Below are 22,482 nucleotides of genomic sequence, written 5' to 3'. Positions count from 1 at the left end.
AGCCTGTACTTAATTTCGGGCTTGAAATTTGTAATGTCCATTGCAATGTGTCATGCGTTGCCCATACAGACAGGTTTGCAAGGCTGCATAATAATTGTAATTACAGCCGTCAGTGTTGTTTTCTCTATATTCATGTTGGTATATATCTTAATTCATATTGCGTTACAAGCTAGACCAGCTAGAGCTGAAGGTCTTTAGTTGAGAATTTAGAGATTTATTTCATGATGACAATGACGAATGTAGGATCTACTATGAAAGTTATATTTTGGATTGAGACTGAATTTAAATTCAAGTATTGAAAGCAAGGTGGATTTTCCGTTCTCCGAAATCCCTTTCCTTATTGACCCTTTGTTGAGTGCTACTAATTGAGAGGATAAATATCGTTGTTGTTGTTTACTGCTGATGATGATAGTGTTGTTGATGTTTGTGGTGATGAATAGTTGTTTACTGCTGATAACGATAGCGATAATGACGATGATGACGGATCAATGGTGATGATGATTTTGATGATGAGGAGGAGAATGATAATGAAGACGATATCGCCGACTTCGATGATATTTACTACGATTTCGACAATTATGGTAAATAAGATGAAGATGAGGATTATAATGATGCCAATGACGATGATGATTATGAAAACTATGATGTCGAAAATTACGATAATGAAAATGCAATGAAAATAGCAATAATATGGGATGCGTAAACAAGTATAGAGTTTCATCTGACAATGAAATTTTATGACAATCAAAACACGTATAGTATATGTTTCATTTACTAGTACTAAGTACCTTTCTCTATGCGGCTCTCGTTCCCTATTCCATTACATATTCTCTTCCAATCAATATTCTGCCTTATTCGTTGCACCACTATATCACTATATCCCAATTATTACTATTGTCGTAAGTGTCATTTTCAATATCCGGTAAAGTTATATCAAACTGCACAAATGACAACATGGCACCACAATTTACCGCACGGGAGCGCACGTTTCTGTTGACGAACTATGATCATCAAACTAAGAGTCCCACTGAAGTTCAGTGTCTTTTTCGTCTCCAATTTCCCACAGTTAATCGGATTCCATGTAAGGGAGCAGTATATAAGAATGTGAACAAGCTCAATGTGCATGGGACACTAAGGAACAGACAGCCGGTAGCTTCAGGCAGACCATGAACTGCTAGATCACAAGTGAACATTGCTGGAGTTGACTTGCGTTACAGCAAGACCCAAAGATCAGCTCAAGACACAATCCTTTACCCAACATTCCCCAATCAAGCTTCTGCCGGATCTTTCGTAAAGACTTGAATTGGTATCCCTACCATTTACAGTACCATCATGGAGTTACATCCTGTTTGTTGAATATTAATTAAAGCAAAAGTTGTCATTTCAACAATAAATCCTGTTAGCACTTTGCTGATTCGTCGAAATTGAAATGGATGACAATCAATCAGCCATGTGCAGCTACAAAAATGGGTGTTTGTATTCAAATAAGTATAACTTTAGTTTGCTGTAAGCAATTGCAACAATTCTTTTTTTATTTAGACGAGCAGAGTTTGCTCTTTCCACTGATATTTTTATTTATAGCAGATTCCTTACAGATCTCTAGTTACAGCCCCTCAAACATGAGTTTACTTCTTTTGGACTCAGCCTGTACTTAATTTCGGGCTTGAAATTTGTAATGTCCATTGCAATGTGTCATGCGTTGCCCATACAGACAGGTTGCAAGGCTGCATAATAATTGTAATTACAGCCGTCAGTGTTGTTTTCTCTATATTCATGTTGGTATATATCTTAATTCATATTGCGTTACAAGCTAGACCAGCTAGAGCTGAAGGTCTTTAGTTGAGAATTTAGAGATTTATTTCATGATGACAATGACGAATGTAGGATCTACTATGAAAGTTATATTTTGGATTGAGACTGAATTTAAATTCAAGTATTGAAAGCAAGGTGGATTTTCCGTTCTCCGAAATCCATTTCCTTATTGACCCTTTGTTGAGTGCTACTAATTGAGAGGATAAATATCGTTGTTGTTGTTTACTGCTGATGATGATAGTGTTGTTGATGTTTGTGGTGATGAATAGTTGTTTACTGCTGATAACGATAGCGATAATGACGATGATGACGGATCAATGGTGATGATGATTTTGATGATGAGGAGGAGAATGATAATGAAGACGATATCGCCGACTTCGATGATATTTACTACGATTTCGACAATTGTGGTAAATAAGATGAAGATGAGGATTATAATGATGCCAATGACGATGATGATTATGAAAACTATGATGTCGAAAATTACGATAATGAAAATGCAATGAAAATAGCAATAATATGGGATGCGTAAACAAGTATAGAGTTTCATCTGACAATGAAATTTTATGACAATCAAAACACGTATAGTATATGTTTCATTTACTAGTACTAAGTACCTTTCTCTATGCGGCTCTCGTTCCCTATTCCATTACATATTCTCTTCCAATCAATATTCTGCCTTATTCGTTGCACCACTATATCACTATATCCCAATTATTACTATTGTCGTAAGTGTCATTTTCAATATCCGGTAAAGTTATATCAAACTGCACATTATTGCCACATCCATTTGCCATTTCATTATGAATATTTATATCTGAGCTGCAATGCAAACATAATGCTTTCTAATATTAAATTTCATGGTTGCAATTTTATGATGCATTTCGTATTTGAATGATTCTAACATAGTTAATTTACTGTGAATGTAGGTCTTGAATTATCGTTGGTCTTAAAATAAGGATTATACTCATTAAGAATTGATTAATAAAAAGCATCTATGTTTTGAGATATTCATATCTGTGAGATAGGGATTGTCCCTGATTTTATGGTATTTTCCTTTATGTAATAGTAATAAAGAGTGGATGAGTCAGTCAACTATGGAATAACGATAGTGCTTTATGCTAATCAAGAATCAATCTATATATGAATCTAATGTAAACTTATCTTATAATGAAGAAAGAGAGAACCTATATGCTTCACCCTAGCAGGGCATAAGACAATGCGAGACGCAGATAATATTTGCGTGAATCGGAAATAAAATGCAAGCCCAAGAAGTTATGATGGGCATATGAAAGATTTGAGAGAAGAAAAATCAGGACTCAACGGGGATTGAACCCCGGTCGCTTGATTATCGGTCTAGAGTCTTACACACTGCACTACCTGAGTTCACAGTTGTTATTCGGGCAATCTCAACTAAGGTCCCCCATGATAACTCTCTCACTGTGTTTAAGCGCCTAGCGGCCAATTATAATATTACATAATGAAGAGGGAGGCAGCATAATATGTTTCACCCTAGCAGGGCATAAGACAATGCGAGACACAAATAATATTATGCGGGGATCGGAAATAAATGATTAAAACCCGAGAAATTATGACTTACCACCGCACAATATGTTTAAGTTTGATGAAAATGTTAAAGATATGTTAAATATCTTATCTATCATGATCATGTTGATCGATTACAGAGTGACACTTTAATCAGTCAAGCAACATTAAAATTATAAAAAAAGAGATTTGTAGTAACAGGGGAATAAACTCAAGGAAACGAAAACAGGTGATGCTACAAAAATACCTTAATCCGAAACTCATTCTTATCACGTAGGCTTTTTTGTCGTCGGCAGTCATCTTATAGACAATTTCACTTTCCCGAGCTGATATATTTATCATTAAATCCACATTAATGTCACAAATACGCATTTCACTTGACAACTTTGAAGTATGACTACAAGTTGTCAAACATGTTCTCAAAGAGCCGTTGAACCGTGGTGAAAATCAACCGAAATGTTTAAAACATTTCAGCGACTAATGCATTTGTAAAAAAACCCAATTATACCATTTAAAATAGCAATGTTATTGTATTACATGTTGGTGATCACTTTTTAAAAGTATGTCTCGTCTTGAACTTGTTCGTTATTACTGAAAATGCGTTAAATCAAACTTTATCAAATTTGAATATCGTGTGCCAATAGAAAATCTACGTTTAGTGTTTTGGATAGTTTTTGACCTTACTGTAGCAGCTTACAGAGTATTAAATATTAACTTGAGTTATTATTAGACACTTATTTTTCTATTCCTCTTTATAACCGTAATCTTCGCTATATGTTTGCCATCTAAAACAGTGTCCGTTATACTGTTTCTAAATAAACATAGAGAGAAAACAGCGGCTTTATCATACAGGTATCTTTTAAGAGTATTTGAATAACAGAAACATGATATTTTTTTCATTCTACGTTCTTACCTATAGGCCAAAGCAACTAACATACAAGTTTAAAGGTGCCTACATCTATGTCGAGGCATTTACAAATGCTTATTTATTATATGAAAAGTTATAATAATTTTAGTTTTCACGGTACGCGCTTTAATTATTTAGAATTTGTAACGTTGGAGCTCTCCACCCTTTGTGATTTTGGTATTTAGATCAGTACATTTGGTTTTTATGTATATATCGCATGAATAATGGATATCTATCGTTAAGATTTTCCCTTCAAGAGTAACTATTCAAATTTGATTTTTTTTGGACATTATTTGACATGACAAACTACTCAAATTTGGGTAATTTTTGACAAGAAACTATACATTCAAGACAATTGTATCATATTTGATGAGTTTGTTGTAATTTTGATAAGAATATCCGATTCATTTTGAGAAATATGTTAATATTGAAGCGAAATCTGTTATATCCCCATCTGAATAGTTTCCATGGTCAAGTTTGATAAGTTTCAATTAAAAAAGGAGTATATCGTTATAAGAGTGTGGCATAAAACGACGTTGTGTACAATGGTGACATTCTTCAATACTCTGGCTTCAAGATTTTCAAATATTACGGATTCGTGTTTGGTACCGTCGATAGAATGACATTGGTTAATCTCATTGTGAGTTTACAACATCCTCAATAAGGCACTGGCTTTGGTATTGAGGCAAAGAACTCAAAATCACCATAAAACGTCGGTACCGTTTCCTTCAAACTCATTGCAAATTCCGTGTATAGTTTACATAGCATTCCATTTCTTCATCTTCGCTCTGTACATCCGTACCCAAGCACTCTTATCAACTTCCTGCTGGAGGGTTTTGACATCGTGTGCACCGTACAAATTTGTATGGGCTAAATAAAGTTTACCTACATAAACAGGTCATAAGCTTCTACATAAACAGGTCATAAGCTTCTACATAGCCTTGCAAAAATATATGTCACGCTTCATAGTGGTGGTAAAAAGAAGGCCCCCGGATCATATTCCATATGTTTCTCTATCATCAGACAAGTTGAATCAAGTAATAATAGTAATAATCATGAATTCATTTACGAATATTGATATCTTTACAATGCGCAAGATGTGTTAAACACCAATATAAGTTTTTTCGTTTATTGAACGCTGTACTATAAAAGTTTGTTTTGATCAATAAAAATATGTTACTAATTATTACTTTGAATTTTGAGCATGACTTTGCCTGGAATTTGTGTCCCAAACACACTGTCAATCATACTCGCCAGCCATCTAACTGCTATTAATCCAATCTAACCGCAAGCTCCACGCATACGTACTTCCAATGCACTAAGTGATAGTTTAACTTTCGCGCCTACACAAAGCGCCGCAAATTCCACAGATAGTTACGCTGTAGTTAGTAGTATTGGCACGGGCCCGGAAGACTAAATCATCACACGATCTGAGGCGACCAATCACAAGCCAGATCCATTTAAAAATGCATTAATTCGTAGCTAATTTTAGTAGTCCAGTTGTGGAGCTGGCAAACGGCGGATGTATGGCCCGGGATAATGATCACTAAAAAATAAATTAATATAAATCAGTGTTTTATGTATAAATGTAATAACAAGTGTATGTACGATGGGCAAGTAGACTACGGAGAAGTCTACGTAAAAGTACTGAAATATTTTACTGTAGGTTGAAACAAAATTGCATTAAACCGACAAAGGTTTGAATTCAGTTTGGTGATTGACAGATAAAACTAATTAATATTCAGTTTGCTCTCAGAGGTTGTTCTATCACAATGGCAATGACACATGAAGTACTTTATGAAAGTGTGCTTAATTGCTATCCCTGCTCCTTAATGTAACCACCATCTTGTAACGTTGCTCACTACAATTTGAGTGTGAAAAAGTGATTGACATGTTCAACTACGTGTAAGCAATAGTCATAATATTTAACAATCCTGTTTCACTTTCTTTACAGGTAAACCATACGACAGAGATACCCGTCGAAGAAACTGGTCAATTTATACAATATGAGAACATTTTTGCCAAGGCCGAAAAAGCAATATCTGCTGCAGCCAATGAGTCTCGTAATAACTGGCCGGAAGGAGACGGGGATTTGGAACTGAATGAGAATACAATCGAAGATGATTTGGACATTCGTAAGCTTGTCAGATGCTACTCTAGTGAATCCCTTAGTTCTGTTACATCGGAATCATCTGTCCAAGAGCCTTTCACGAACGGGTAAGTTGAAGGAAATAGTATAGGCTGTTCGGAGGTTTATCAAAACTGGACAGTGCACACATTTGAAGAGGCGCTACTGAATTTAATACTTTAGTTCTGTTACATTAGAATCATCTGTCCAAGAGCCTTTAGGTAACGGATAAGTAGGAGGAAGTAGTTAAGTTGTTCTACACTACTATGGGCTACACTTGTCTCATTTCCAAAGCCAGTAATTCCCAGCCAACAAACATAGCTGAAATACGAAGTGGTGGAATACAATTATTTGTACCCAACACATTCCTCGGTCATTCAATGATGTACATATATATTGAGGTCAAAGAACTGTCTCCATGCAGATAGATGAGCATGTGTGACATCCTAGTAGTGTAGGTATATTAAAACGTAAAGAGTGCACACAATTGAAGTTTGTCCTTGAAATATGATGTTCTGTTTTATTTGTATTGCCTGGAGGCTGTGGAAATGCATTGGACACTCTGTCAGAACTTCTAATAATTGGGTTCGAGGTTTTTGAAATTTACGGACAGGTAGAAAAGGAAATGGCAAGAGCTGTCCATGCGCAAGTAAAAAGAGCCCTCATACATCATGTACATTTGAAACTAGAGATCCTAGTTAGCATTTTTTTTTATTTGTGAGATGATGAATTTTAAGGTTTTTTTAAGTACTTTCAAATACCTTAAGTACTTTTATACTTAAAAGTACTTAAAAGTACTTAAGGTATTTGTAATGAAATGACAAAATGAAATGTTGGGACAGCTAAATTAATATGTTTGAGTTTGAGTCCAACTTGTTTAAATTAATATATATGCTAACATATAGGGCCAAAATCAGTAAAAAGTTAATTAATCAACTTGGTTAATCAACCCATAAACCAATAATCTTTGCAAATATAAGTATCCATACTTCAGTACAGATAACTCTTTACAAGGGCGGTATTTGCTTTTCAGCGATGACCTCTCAGCAGTGTAAATTTAAAGTTTGTGTTGATTTCCAACCCTGTTTTGATGAGGCCAAAATTAGTAACAAATTAATTACTCAACTTAATTAATCAACCCCTTAAGTTCCAGGGCCGGGCCCAGGATCCCCCAAAATAGGGTACAAATATTGCAAAATTATATAGCAAAATTCATCTTCAATTTGGGTTGATAAAATTTTTGCGGGCGCTTCACACGCAAATGTCCTAGTAAAATCTAAAAAACTTGGCCACTCTAGTGAACATGCCTTCCTCAAGGTGCGTTTGGGGGCCTCCAAATTGTGGCCTTGCCCAGGGCCCCCAAAAAGGTAAATTCGGCCCTGCCCGTAACTAATAATCTTTGCAAATACGAGTATCCATACTTCAGTACATATAATCCATTGCAAGGGCGGTATTTGCTTTTCAGCGATGACCTCCCGTCAGTGGAAATTGATAGCCTGTGTTGATGTTTGAACGCCCTAAGGTTTTCTGAGATTGGAGAGTATAAATACTTCAAATACAGCGGAAGTGACATATCGCGTATCAGGGTTCGAGGTTTTTCAATTTTACGGACAGGTAGAAAAGGAGATGGCAAGAGCTGCCTGTGCGCATGTAAAAAGAGGCTTATTTTGTCTGTTCGTCATGTTCAAAGTAAAAGCTGTGGTGTTTATCTGAAGATGTCTCAAGAACCGACTTAAGACCAATATGTATCGTAATTACCTGAAACAATAACAAAACATGCAATGGTGATTTATAATCGGGGGTTATTGCTCTACTAATTGTCCTCTTTGGATGGCATTTGATTCAACGCACGTTATATAAAGATATGAAATAACACACATCGTTTGAATTAATATTTATTTTTTTTAAGTTTTCGAAGTCATTTGATTACTTTCTTAATATTTTATCCATGGTGATAATTATGCCAAAATACAAGTATTTTGTTTATTCTTGTCAAACACTGTCAGCTCCGTCAGGTTTCCTATCTGTTACTGATGAGGTGACCACCTGAACATATCGCATGACAACAGTCTCACTATATGCTATATGGAATATAGACACAGTTAGACTCAATGAGTTACTACCATCAATAATATGCCTGTATAAAGGGCGGTAAAATTGTATATATTATGTGAGGCACTTGTATCGTAATGTATGAGATATCCAGGTTAAAAAAAATAATAATAAACAAACAGTGTTTGTTTATTTGCGCGTATTTACTATCAAATGCTTTATCCCCAGACAGAAATAAAACAACACGTTGACAACCATTTGCGACTCATGTCGACATTAGACAAAGATCAGTGAATTTATTTACCAAATGTCTGTTAGCAAAGAAAACTGGAATCAGCCATTACACAAGCAGCCCAAAATTGGACAAGCGATTGCTGGTACTATACTTTTCTGGTGGATACCTAAAAGTAGCAAAAGGGCAAAGCAAGCAAGAGACAACTAAGTTGACTCATAAAAAGCAAAAAATTGGACCAAGCGATTGCTGGTACTATACTTTTCTGGTGGTTACCTAGAAGTAGCAAAAGGGCAAAGCAAGCAAGAGACAACTTTGTTGATGTGAATATACCTCATGACGAACTCCGCCGGGACATCCTGGAGTCCATGTAAGTTGACTCATAAAAAGCCCAGATAAATATTAAGGAGACAACTTTACCCTGTATGAAAATACGTGGTGAGCTCCATTCGTGATTACCTATAGAGCCGGTTGCTCACTAAAATGCCGCGGTCTTAGCAAAGCTGAGGCCTTCAAATATAAAGATAATTGATCAAATCATGATCTCAATAAAAAAGCAAACATTGACTGGCTGAAACCTTCGTTTTCCATATAAATACATAGCGTGCTCCACTAAACTACTGAAGCCATAATTGCTCTTCAGGAAGATTACCTGACAGAAAATAATGATTGTTTTGAAATAACTGGTTAAGTTAATGTAAGAACTACACTATTACATTAAATATCAAAAATTCGGACAGAAAAACTGCCTCTCACGCACTTCATGTATCAATTATACTATAAGTATCGAGTAACATTGCCATCATTTTGTGGTGAATATATCTGCTTGGTTGGCTTTGTTACTCGACTATTAATAATAATAAATACCCACTCTACCTATTCACGAAGCCTCATCTATGACAATGATAATTCTTCTACTAATACTGGAAAGTATTTCAGATTTTGTTTTTTAAATATGAATAATATCTTCAATCAATATATTCCCTGCCTCCACCATTAATGGGTGTGGTGGGTGGGAGAAAATTTTTCACCGATCTTCCTCCAATGCTTCATCGACAGAGAATGACATTCTCGCACACAAGCATGGCGTCGAGCACGCAATACCGACAACCGTGATTGGACCCCACAAACGCACCAACGAATCACGCCATTGGCCAAAGCTAGTTACCCGGGAAAAACCTGACCTTTGACCCGGCCTGAAACTTTCTTTCTGCAGGTGATAAATTGAGTTTCACCGCGATATACGCAATGAAACTGTATTCCCATGATTTTACTCATATCGTCATAAAACTGTAGCTTGAGAAAATCGTTCAACGATTACCTTATTATTGAACTAAACTTCAAATTGAAACTCAAATTCAAAAAAGAAACCTGACAATGTTAACGTTCCTCTGGGTGTTTCGTGTTTGTGCACATTTTGCTGTAAGGCATAATGGTATCAAATTGTCGAATGAAAGTTGATTTTATTTTCCATATCCTTAGAGATAACCCACGACTCACACCCGTATAGTAAAACTGTGACGCAGGTTGTGTGAAACAGTTTAACCTTGATGGAAATTGGGATGGTAGGACTTTTCCACGCTTGCTCTAATTTCCAGAAGGCTGTCCAAGCAAGAGCTTTCCGACTTTCAGGTCACTAGCACTGGACCCCATCATGGAGCCTGGGTATCTGAAGTCGGTTACATGCTTAATGGGGTTTCCGTACACTTGGAGATGAGGCTGGGGTTGACAGATGATGGTCATATACTCTGTTTTGGGTGCGCTCATTATAAGTCAAAGGTCTGCTGCGGCATTAGCGGTCCTGGAAAGCTGAGACCATGCCCGAGGGGTGGAAGACGCAAGGAGAGCGATATCGTCGCAATTTGGCCGGATATCTTCTTGATCGACGAGGACAGGTCACAACTCCGGAGTCTGGTCCAGACGCCTTTCCCAAAAGGTAGTCAACAAGGATGATAAAGAGAAAGGGACCCAATTCATCGCCTTGCAGGACTCCTGTTGTTACATCGAAGGGTTCAGAGATGTCTCTGTCAACCATAACTGCGCACTACTGGAGTTACTGTAAAGTACCTTTATGGCACTGACCAAATTGCTTGGAATGCCGTAGTGACGCAATATTGAGAACATTACTGTTCTGTTGATGGAATCAAATGCCTTCTTGAAGTCAACGAAGGTAACTGTCAAGGGGAGCTGGTATTCGTTAAAGCCTTCCATAATATTTGTCTCATAATATAACACTGCTGTGCATAGCTACGTCCTGGTGTTAAACCAGCCTGGTTGCTTCTCAGCAGGGGTCTACATGAGGCCGGATTCGGCTTAAAAGGATCTTATTGTAGACTTTAGCAGCTATGGACATGAGTGATATGCCTCTATAGTTAGTTATCATAGATAGGTTACCTTTCTTTGGCAATGGTATAATAACATCGGTGTTCCATTGGCGTGATGGAGATAGTGTAGTGTAAACTTCTGAACAGAAAGTTGTGATAGGGCTATTAAAAACACTCGCTCTTTGCACATTGCCCACTATACTGCTGATAACATCAGCGTGGCTGTCATAATTTCTTGATCTTTTAACCAGCAAAAATGAAAATCTACTTTTATCTAATAATTATCCATAAAATGACACTAAATGAGTCAACACCGTCGACACAAACGCAGTTGAAAGTTTCAGTGAACATTCATGCATAGGCCTGCCTCCATCAATATCATTGAGGTTGGAGCAACAATCTTAGATATGTGAAACTAATCTCCGTAAATGCACCACATAATACTGAAATTGAAGCTAAAGCCGCTGCAATAGACAGGTGCAGGTGCGACAAACACCTCAGGCTGTTTCGTATTTCGTTACACATGCTGTTATTTCCTAGAATATTTCAATATTTTTTTATCAAATTATACATATGATAACGGTTCATCGTAATTAAAAGAACCCATTGTACACTATTTTCGACATTATAAGATGATACTAAGTAGCCAATAGCAGGTCACTCTTTCTTGATTTTTTAGCCACAATAATAATGTCGTGCCAACGATATAAAGGCTCGTACCAAATATTAGCTAGTTTTAAGCTTTTAAGTTAGTTAAAATTAGACTTTTGAACCCGGCTTTTGAACCTAGTTGTATGACCTAAAATTATTTTTGTATTTATTTGTCGAGCAAATCAGCTTGTAGGGTTCTTTACTTCACAAATTTCTTACGCCAAATATATATTAAAATCGATATATATATAATTATTATGGTGACTTGAATCAGATACAAATAATGGTAGTTTAATACTTTGAGTGATTTTTTAAAGTAAAAAGACAGGGATTACACCAGAATAGATGTTTAAATGTTTCTATATGTTTTCTTTAATTGAATTTTCAATAATCATGCTTGAATAAGTGAATAAGTCATTGAAACAAAGTTCTGTATTCGCAACTGTTCAATGTTCAATACAGACTCAGGTATGAATGGCGTATGACATCATCGGCATCCCCAACGGGTAAAATTGAGCTTTGCACAAAATACACACAGACATTGGCAAGATATACAAAAGGGAACTAAGAGACACTCAATTAGAATTCAGTACACAGCGAGAACTTTTGTCTGAACTCTGAAAAGAAACGCTCTCACACTACGTGACTAAATTGAAAGCTAGTAATGCAAAATTTATATTTGATACAACTTTAATGTTACTAAAAGGTTATAAAGAATAGAAAAATTGCTGACTTTCTCATTAACGTAATAACAGTGCGAGTCCCTAAAGAATCGAAATCATGCACTCATATCGTATACGTTTTTCATCCGGAAGCATTGAAATTAATATTAATAAAACAGTCGCTGGTTGTCATAACTTGAAAGTTTTCGACGCGCTTGAAAATTCAAGGCAATTTTGATTTTTTTAAATCAATTTTGACAATTGCAAAGTGACGCCGATTCCTCTGTCCCGTCATCATCCTTTTGAATTTTTTTAAATGGTTACTGAATGTATTTGAAAATTATCTGTTTTTTTATTTTGATCCCTATGCCGTCAACTAACCCTAATAAAATTAGCTTGTTGTTTCTTTTGCCTATACAGTGACTATATGCACATGCTTTTCAACAAAAAGAATTATGTGTAGTTGTGTGTAAATATCTTACCAGTCAAATACCCAAACAACCGAATAGCACAAGACATAGCACATAACACATAGCACATAATCTCATAATGTCGGTAATCATGGCTCATAGCAAATTCTAAAAGATCAAATCGCTCACTCCGAACTAAGGCACGAAACATCAATTACATGTAGTACGTGAATGTACATTCCTCCTAGTAAGTACAAACCAACTTGCTAATGTTAAATACGTAACAATACTACTCTCAAAGTGATGAACATAATTAAAGGGCCTAGATAGAATCCCTAGGGAATCCCAGTCAGGAAACAGGTGCAATTGACTTTATTGACCATTTGCCCGTCTTTCAATTTTAACGCTTCTGTTAATGCACTTTGGATTTTCATTTGGTATATTACATTTACCAGAAGTGTCGAAAGCTTTCTTACCGACATCATGTTTTAGCAGGGATGAGAGTTATTTGAATATATTCGTAAAATAACGATACTTTAATCAACTGATCAACATTTAATGAATTTGTACCTAACGTCTATTGCAACTGCTTTTTAGGCTACTTCTGTTGTATCTCAGACTTGTGTCGACCTCTTTTTAAGATGCATGTAATATTTAAGATAAATAGCGCCATCAGTGTTCAACTTTGTTTAAAAAATGAATACAGTTTTATATTCCTTCAAACAACCGTGAGGATCAGATTGTTAAGCAATGCTGTAGAACCACCTGACAATGTCCTTAATTAACTCATGACTAACAAACAGTAAAATAATTCCAATGATGGAGTTTATTTCACTAACACGTTTGAATACATTAAACATACATAACCAAATCATAACAGACTTGCAACGTGTGCTTCATGGGAATATAGTGCTATACATATATTATAATGCGAGTACAGGAGAGACGTACTGCCCGGCGCACTGCCATATAGCGATGGCTCCCTTTAGTAACACATTTTATAAATCATTCAAAGTTATATCTCCTCGCACTTAACTTTCGTCTGAGTCAACAGATCGAAATAAAAAATATTTCTACAGCTGTTATTTACAATATTGTACTGTTTTTCCGTTTATGAAGCAAGACTGAACCAGTTCGCTCAGGCTTGTACAGGACCTGCAGTCGGCCTTCTTTTTATAAACAATGAAGAGCTGTGGAACACATTTTTAATATAATATTTATAACATAAACAAAGAGAATACTTGCGAGTGTATATATGGCTAAACGTCCACTCTGAGTGAAAGACAATTCTCATGCATGATCCATATATCTAAGTCCAAATGTAACAAGGGACACCGGTAATATCTGTACAAGCTATTACCAAGTTTTGGAAAAACGCTTTCTCCCAAATAGTACACGTGGGAGCTTTTCTATTTTAGGCAGGTGTGTCTTTCCTGCCGTTAAATTACCATGTGGTTTATTGTATGCATACTAACACAATGCCGAACGCTAATGTCCTCATTAAATACTAATTATTCACATAATCATCCAATTACCACATCGAACTGGCATTTCCTATCCCTAATTTATATTTGCTTTAAACCGATATTTATCTCTCATTTGGGAATAATCATTCGTTAATTCTTATTATTATGCATCTTACAATACTTGCGATATACAGGTACGTCAGTATCCGGACGTTTATTCCTTTATTTCACACAATTTACGTGATTTATCATCAATCCCGAAGATTACACAATTCATTACATATATTTTATGGTAGTAGTTTATTTTCAATTCAGGCAGTGAATTTATGGAGTAATAATAAAATAATAGTAATAATAATAATAAAAATTTGTGGAAATTAGATGGTTTGAAAACAACAATTCGTGATTTGATTAATGATTGGGCTTGTATAATTGATACATTATGATTATTGCGCAAACGATCAAATATTTTCTATACTGTAATTACTTGCCCACCAGAGCTGCATGACTGTGTTACATATCAGTGCGTTTTGCTTTTAAACAACCCTCAAACAACCCTGTTTGAAATTATTTTTCTAGTTGTAGCGAATTATGGTTTAGTATAGAGAACTTGGTAAAAGTGTACTGTACAGACCGCTATTGAAGTGGACACTTAAATAATGCTCATGCAATTTTATAAGAATATTTCTGCTACTTCAAAATGAACGCAAAAAATAACGGTAACGGAATGTAGATTTTAGTTCCAGGCAAATGGTATTTTAAGGCAGAGACGCTGTTTTAATTTCAACTTCAATCATTATAATCGATTTTATTCAGTATTTATATAAATATTTTCGTACATTTTGGGACAAATGCCTGTGGCGTCAGATGCATTGCTGAAATACTAAAAGTCTCGGTATAAAGAAGTTCATTGACAGAGATGGTGATCTTTTCAAACATACTCGTACCTTCATGGTCTTATTGTTCGATCGCTAATGGCGATTGGGGATTTGTCGCTATCAAATTGAATGTTTCGTTCCTTTTGTTTGCCTTCAAATTGAGCCAATTCATTGGTGTAAAACGACATCTTGATCGTAAGCTCAATTTTTGCATATGATTGTCAATACTTTATCACAGCGGTTCTTGGATAGGGGATTTTAGTATTTCATGGTGAACCCCCCAAAAAACAAACAAACAAACAACAACAAACAAACAATAAAGTAAAGTTGAAGTGAAAATGTTGACAGATATTTAAGAACGTCTCCTCATAATTACGAATAAGCATTTGACCACAAGTGATTTTTGAATGATGAATGTGTAATACAATCAAAATATGTTTAAGTGATCTTTGAGGTGAGTTGTTATGATTACAAAAATATGACTTCTGTGTGATATGAAATGGTCTACATGACTAAAGACCAATGCATACGCTGCATTCATGGTTTCAATCGCCCAATCACACTTACGACTAAGTGTTTTGACAAAAAGAAATCGCTAAGTATAAGCGACTCAACAATATACTAAGTATTTACTAATGAGAGAAGTATATCACCTTGCCTATATGCATATAGATAATATCCCCGGGTAAGCGAGGAGTCATCCAATCTTCATGATCTTAATAACTAGATGTACGCTTGAGTGCTGCCTGAATTGATATTCTACACAAGGATGCTTTTAACCTCACACCGGTGTTTCCCCTCATTATAGTTTATCATCTACGCTGAATAATTACCCATTATAGCCGGACAGAAATGTCCCCGTATTCTGTTTTTATCAGAGTCTAAACAATGAACATAGCTGCTAGAGAGTATAACTAAGACTTTTGTTAACTTTGACCGACATCGTTTAACGCACTGCCATTACGTTACAGGTACTGTTGCAAAAGGTAATAACAAGAAAAGGGACAGAAGAAAAAATATAAATGCAAGCGATTAAGAGCTAAAAGAAAATAAAGAATGTTTTATGCCATGTGCAGAGTGGGGGTGGGTGGGCAGCCAAAATGGTTCACTGAGCTCAGCCATGTTTTGCTGAAATCGGTAACGCATTCTAGCGAAGGGGTACCCGGTATGTAGCAAAGCCCAAAGCCATAAAAGCCTGTAGAAAACTGGCAATGACCCCGACATGCTTTTTCAAAGTTATGCACTTACTGAACACAAAAGAAATCTATTATGGTTGTATGGTTGTGTCACCGACCCGTGTTTATTAATCATCCCAGCAAACACAAAAACGTTTTAAAAACGTTTTTAATAAGTTATATTTTGGCTTTTGGTTTAGGTAAAAACGTTTTAATAACATTAAAATGTCGGGTTATATAAAGGTCATGATAACGTTTTAAAACGTTTTGTATGAAAACACACTACAACAATATTTTTAAATGTTTTCAAAAATTTTTATTGTAAACTGTTTTTGCAGACATTTTTGCCAAATATTGTGTCAATACTTAAATAACATTATGTTAAAATATTTGAATCCAGCAAACACAGAAATGTTCTTAAAATGTTTTTTAAAACCTTTTAATAACATTTAAATGTCGGGTTATATAAAGGTCATGAAAACGTTTTTAAAACGTTATTGAAAATATTTTGGGCAAACATTTTTCGCAAAATATTTTTTCAACCCCAAAATAACATTCTGTTTAGAATGTTTTGTATCAAGTTTTCAAGAATGTTTTTGGAATGTTATTAAAGCGTTTTTATACCTTTTATATAACCCGACATTTAAACGTTTTCTGTAAAACATTTTTGTTTTCTGAGCAGTAGATTATCAAAAATGTTTTTAAGGTTATGAAAACGTTTTATACTCTTAATATACCCTTTATATAACCCGACATTTAAACGTTTTCTGACAACCTTTTATAACCTTTTGCGAATGATGTCAAAAACGTTTTGTGTTTGCTGGGATGCTACTTTGCTGAAGACTCTGATACCTATCAGCAAACTGGTATACTGTTCGCTTGGTAGTATCGACGGCTTTAAGCTTAGCCGCCAGTGAAGGCAGCAAAGCTTAACTGAGTTCAGCAAACCATTTGGATGTTGTCCCTAAGTTTGTGTTTTATTATATTCCCAGATTCTATATCATAAGTTATTTTCGAAATTGTTTAAATCCAGTCATCGGTGAAATACACATTGAGATACATATGACCTGTCAAAGAATATTCAGTTTGACGTAATTCTTATTACGACCTTAAGTGGAAGCTCCATATTAATACTAAATGTTAAATTAAAAAAAAACAGGTTGTCGACAAAGCCATTAGTTATTTCCGACAGCGATATATACTTTCGTTTCAGTATACAATTACATCTGTTTGAGAGCTGTCAATCTTTGCCTTCACGTTACCAAATTACTGCCAGTCTTAATTCAATTATTATGTCTATGAAACTCATCTGACAACTCAACACGCAAACTCTTTTTTCTAGGGTAGACATTGGAACAAATCTTTGTTCGACGATTCAGGGCAACTAACGTATGCAATCTTTCTACGTTTGGGGATATCATCGATTATTCAACAGATCCAAAAACAAATTGTTGAAAATGGACAAAAGTTTACGATTAAAAAAGCGTGTCTCACCGAGCGGTAAACAAAATATTGTCTCACCGAGGTGTTAAAAAAAATTGCTTCGCCGAGGTGTTAATAAATGTCACGATCCCAACTAATCAGCCCCATCATATCTAATGGCGCACCCCAACCAATCTCATAAAACATTGTAGTTCGATCTGGGGGCTTATTGTGTTAAGCAGGAGCGGCAGGAATGACAAGAATGCAGTAGTTGGCACGATAGAATGATTTGATAGTAAACAAAGTCCGTGCACTATCTACACCCAGATAAGTAAAAATTGTAAAAATTAAAACAAGTGCATGCCATGGATCCATATGTGCTAGTGACAGGACTTTATTTAATGGTTGGTCATGGTTTGGAAAACAAAATAACCATTCATAGCCTACCACGATCGATCACAATTAATGCTACCATTATTGTTCCCATGCCCCATTTTTACTCTTCAATAATTTGGGTATAGACAGTGCGCTAACTTTTTACAAGCAAATCATGCTTCTCTCATGCCAACTTCTACACCTCTGGTGGTCCTGACAACCGTTCATGCAGAATACACTTAGTTGATCTATTAAGACGGAAATGTCACATTAATTCACAGTCCTAACCCCAATGTTTGCTCTCTTCTTGTCAAACCATTTCAACAATTTGTGGCATAACATTTGTAGATTTTGTAGGTTTTGTTACTCTTCTTTGACGAAGGCTTCATTTTATGACATTGTTATTTGTCGATATTCATTAAACGCCATGAAACATGTAACGTCACTATGAATAAAGTGGCAAAAGATCCTATTCCATTGCGTAATACAAATACATATACATTACTGTAACGTAGCCACTGGTAACTAAAATTAAATTCCCTAAATACTCCGCTATTCTATCAATCCCACAGCGTCTCAATAATCAATACAACATTAAAGCCGTTTTAAGCCATTAAACTTGCATGGTACATAATAAGTAAAGTGTAAGAGAACTCGGTACGTATTTGTAAACGGTTACTTAGAAATTGCATTTACTGTGACATCGACATGAAATATAGATGTACTATTCACAACCAAAATAAAAATTGTAGAAAACATCACTTATGCAGATCAATCTAGCCGTACATTTCTCATATTTATGATTTTGTTCCACTTATATCATTTCCTTTATTATTACAAATCCAGGTCTCGGAATCCATAACATCGAGGGTTGTGATCTAGAAAGCCTCAACTCACAATCACCTGCTCCCACAAAACGAGCATAAAGTCGCCAAGGCACTATATAAATACAATAAAATAATTATGATAAAATTCATTAGAAAACAAAAGACATTGTGGAGGAAATATTGATTTTTGAAGGCCAAAGCAAGGAGCCAACTTTATGCTCATTTTTTGAGTGCTGGTCATAGTGAGTTACGGCTTTCTGGTTCTGAACCCTCGATTACATTTTTAGATTGCGATGGAAAAGAATGTTCACAATTCCTTCGGTACCTTGTGCAGACTTTTTATTAATACAAGAGAGAGCTGGAACTGGATCAATATTTTGAAGATCAAAAGTCCAATATGTTCAATAGAATACATTATTAAATTGAGAACTGAAACTCAACAGAGAACTCAAATAGGTGGTATATGGAAGGCATAAACATAATCCTACACACCTGCCTATGCAGTCTGATTGATTTGCTCTTATTGGTGCTAATGTTGAGAAAGTGAAATGTTTTAAAGAATTATAAAATATACAATTATTTAGAATCGCGTAGAATCTTGTAGATATATCATCTATTCACACTGTCATGTTTTTGGCAATAGATAATATCAAGCTAGATTTAATAAATTCTAAGCAAGACATATTTAAACAAATGTTTAGCTGCCTGGCTGGCGAAGTATTCTTTCCTTGAACCTAAAAAAAATCAATAACACTAGCAGTACGTTCGATATACATGTGTTAAAACAATTGTCTGACGAATATTTTGTAATTCAATGTGTTGCTTTCTTATGTTACATTGAAAAGAATCTCCATATTCTTTATTTCATTAGGACGTCAAGGCCACCCAGGCAGAATTTGAGCGCCTTCTATGTTGTTCTGTTACATTATCTCGTTTTCTCAAATATCAGTCTATAAGGTTATTGTGAATTTCAGGGAAGAACATATAAGATTTTAAACACCGAGTAAAACAAGGTTGATATATAGAAACAATAAGCGGTATCAAGTGACTGCATTGCCTAATTAAATAACCTTGAAGAACGTCTGAGCGTTTCTGTTGATAAAAAAAATCTAGTACCTTTCAATGAGGATGGGATCTTATTTTTCTTGTAGAAAAAGCAACATACCACTAAGCTTATGGTGTCTTGTGTAGCATCGTGCAAAGTTTTTGCGATGTATTGGCAATTGTTCGGTGTGAAAAGTTGAAATTGATTTTGATGTTAATTCAATAAAAAAACAGAATAAAGCACTTTTCCCGGCAACGTTGTTTTAAACAGACATATTTCAAAGATACCTTTAATCATATTCGCATTTGAAAGGAAATGTTTTCTGTGTTTTACTGAGTTTCTTTAGGCCAATTTTAATCTTGAGTAGTGGAATTTCTCTCGGTATAAAGTCGCTCCAAACGAGTATCACGCGTGTTCAAGCACATTGTTAGTAGCCATGACAATTCAAATTGAAGTGGAAAATGTGCTAAATGCGAAATCAGAAACATGTTGATTTTAAAGAGGGTGTAATGTACTGTATTAAAGTAAGTCCATGTTAAATTGACAGATCGACTGCTCAGAGCCAGAAGTGGATAAGTGCAAGCAATAGCTGGCATGTCTAGCTGCCATGTGTCGATGAGTCAAATGTTCACAGGGCAGCTATAACACTTACCCACTTCTGGCACTGAGCAGTCGAGATGGATTTAAAAGTAATAGCTGCTGTATGTGTTATACAGAATTTTCAAATGAAAATTTGACAGCTTTGCTACTTTTGTAAACATCTGTTTCATGGATCTAATTTGCTGTATATGCTTATACAAGCTGTGTTGTGACTGGAAATAGACCCGCACACAGTACCTTTCATAGACATACTCGTATGTCCATTTTGGCCGACCGTTTATGACAACCATAATTAACAACACTGGTACTCTATTTCTCCTTAATAATGGAAACGTCTCGTCAAACAAATCGTTGTTCGACGAGTTCAGCCAATGTAGTCTTCAGCAGTTTATTAATAATTATCAACAAGAAACTTTTATTTTATATTTGCGGCAATGCAATTTCCCCGTTGCCCACACTTAAAATTTAGGGAACGAGTCTGACATGTTTCAGATCAGGTTAACTCTCTAGTAACTGTTACATTATCTGATTCACCATTAAGGGTAAGCTACATTTTGTCCAATGGCGTAGCGAATGGGGTGGGGGGGGGGGAAGTAGGCACGTGTCATATGCGCCACCCTTAGGGGGGGGGGGGCGAATTGACCAATTCAACATCGATTCTGTGCCCCCTCCAAGCGATAAAAGTGGAATTTTTTATCAAGCTTGGCGCGCATTTCAGCACAAGTCATTTCAAAAATCAATTTAAGACCGACATTCAACTTCGTTATAATCAAAATCAATATTATTAGTCGGTCCTATTTGTTCTAATTGTTTCAAGAATGGGGGAGGGCACCATTAGTACATTATGCTTCCTTAGCCAAGGGCACCACAGCCCCTAATTACCGTACGCCAATAATTTTGCAATCAAAATAACCAAGAATCAGTAGATAAACAGATTTAAATATTATTAGAATCTTGATTTATTAGCTGCCTGTATATCGGGTATAACGTTTTGTAACCAATTTAACAGAAAATTTGTGTTTTGATCTAAAGTACGCAAATGCACAATAGCTCATAATCTCATTGTTTGCTTGCTTCAGAAATCTGATACCATTTCAATAAATCATTGTCTCAAAAATCGGAGCTTTTGTAGGTTTTATTATCATTCTTTTGAAAAAAAACTTATTATCAATATACATTAAACACAATTGAAGACCATAATGAATAAAGTGGCGAAAGATCCAATTCCACAGCGTAATACATTCATGTAACAAAGATCAAATTCCCTAAACACTTCGCTACTCTCTCAATCCTACGTCGCGCCGTCTCAGAAGTCAATACAACATTAACCCTGTTTTAATGCTTACCAGAATTTATACTCCAGATGCCATTAAACTTGCATGATACATACTGAATAAAGAGTAAAAGAACCCAGTACGTAGCCGTAAATTGTAACAAGAAGTTACTTAGCGATTGCATTTACTGTGTCATCGAGATTTACTGTTGATAAGTAACATTAAAATTGTGGGAAACACCACTTATGAATAGCAACATAGCCGTACTTTGCTGGTTTTCATGATTTTATTTCACTTATTATTCCGTTTATAATCTAAAATCCAGGTCATCCAATCCTTAAAGAACCTTATATTGCATGTTTAGTCTGCGATGGAAACAACGTTTTCAACTCCGTCGGTACCTTGTGCAGACCTTTTATTAATGGCGAGAGCTAGAACTGTATCAATATTATGAATATCAAATTTCAACATGTACAAGAGAACACTTTTGTTACACTGGAAAGAAAAGAGAATCCAAATAATGATTTCATGTATGCATTTCATTGGTGGTATAAGAATGACTAGACAGCATCCCACACACTTGACTATGCACTGATTGATTTGCTCCTCTAGGCGCTAATGTTGAGATTTAAAAATGCGTAAAATGTGATACTGTTTTCATTATTTTGAATTCCTCTGACCAATAAAGCAAATAAAA

The 22,482-nt window shown here is 35.5% G+C and overlaps 1 protein-coding gene across 3 annotated transcripts in view; it reads left to right on the top strand.

The window, feature by feature from the left end:
- The window catches only part of LOC140165999 (synaptotagmin-12-like), a 283,434-nt gene that overhangs the window by 238,662 nt on the left and 22,290 nt on the right, over positions 1-22,482 (top strand). For all 3 annotated transcript variants that reach the window (XM_072189361.1, XM_072189360.1, XM_072189362.1), the window contains one exon: positions 6,219-6,481. In XM_072189361.1, coding sequence (XP_072045462.1) covers positions 6,219-6,481 — 263 coding nt within the window. The remainder of the gene's footprint in view (positions 1-6,218; positions 6,482-22,482) is intronic.

The sequence above is a fragment of the Amphiura filiformis genome, chromosome 12 (assembly GCF_039555335.1).
Source record: "Amphiura filiformis chromosome 12, Afil_fr2py, whole genome shotgun sequence".
Lineage (NCBI taxonomy): Eukaryota > Metazoa > Echinodermata > Ophiuroidea > Amphilepidida > Amphiuridae > Amphiura > Amphiura filiformis.
This window is presented reverse-complemented; position numbering and strand designations above follow the sequence as displayed.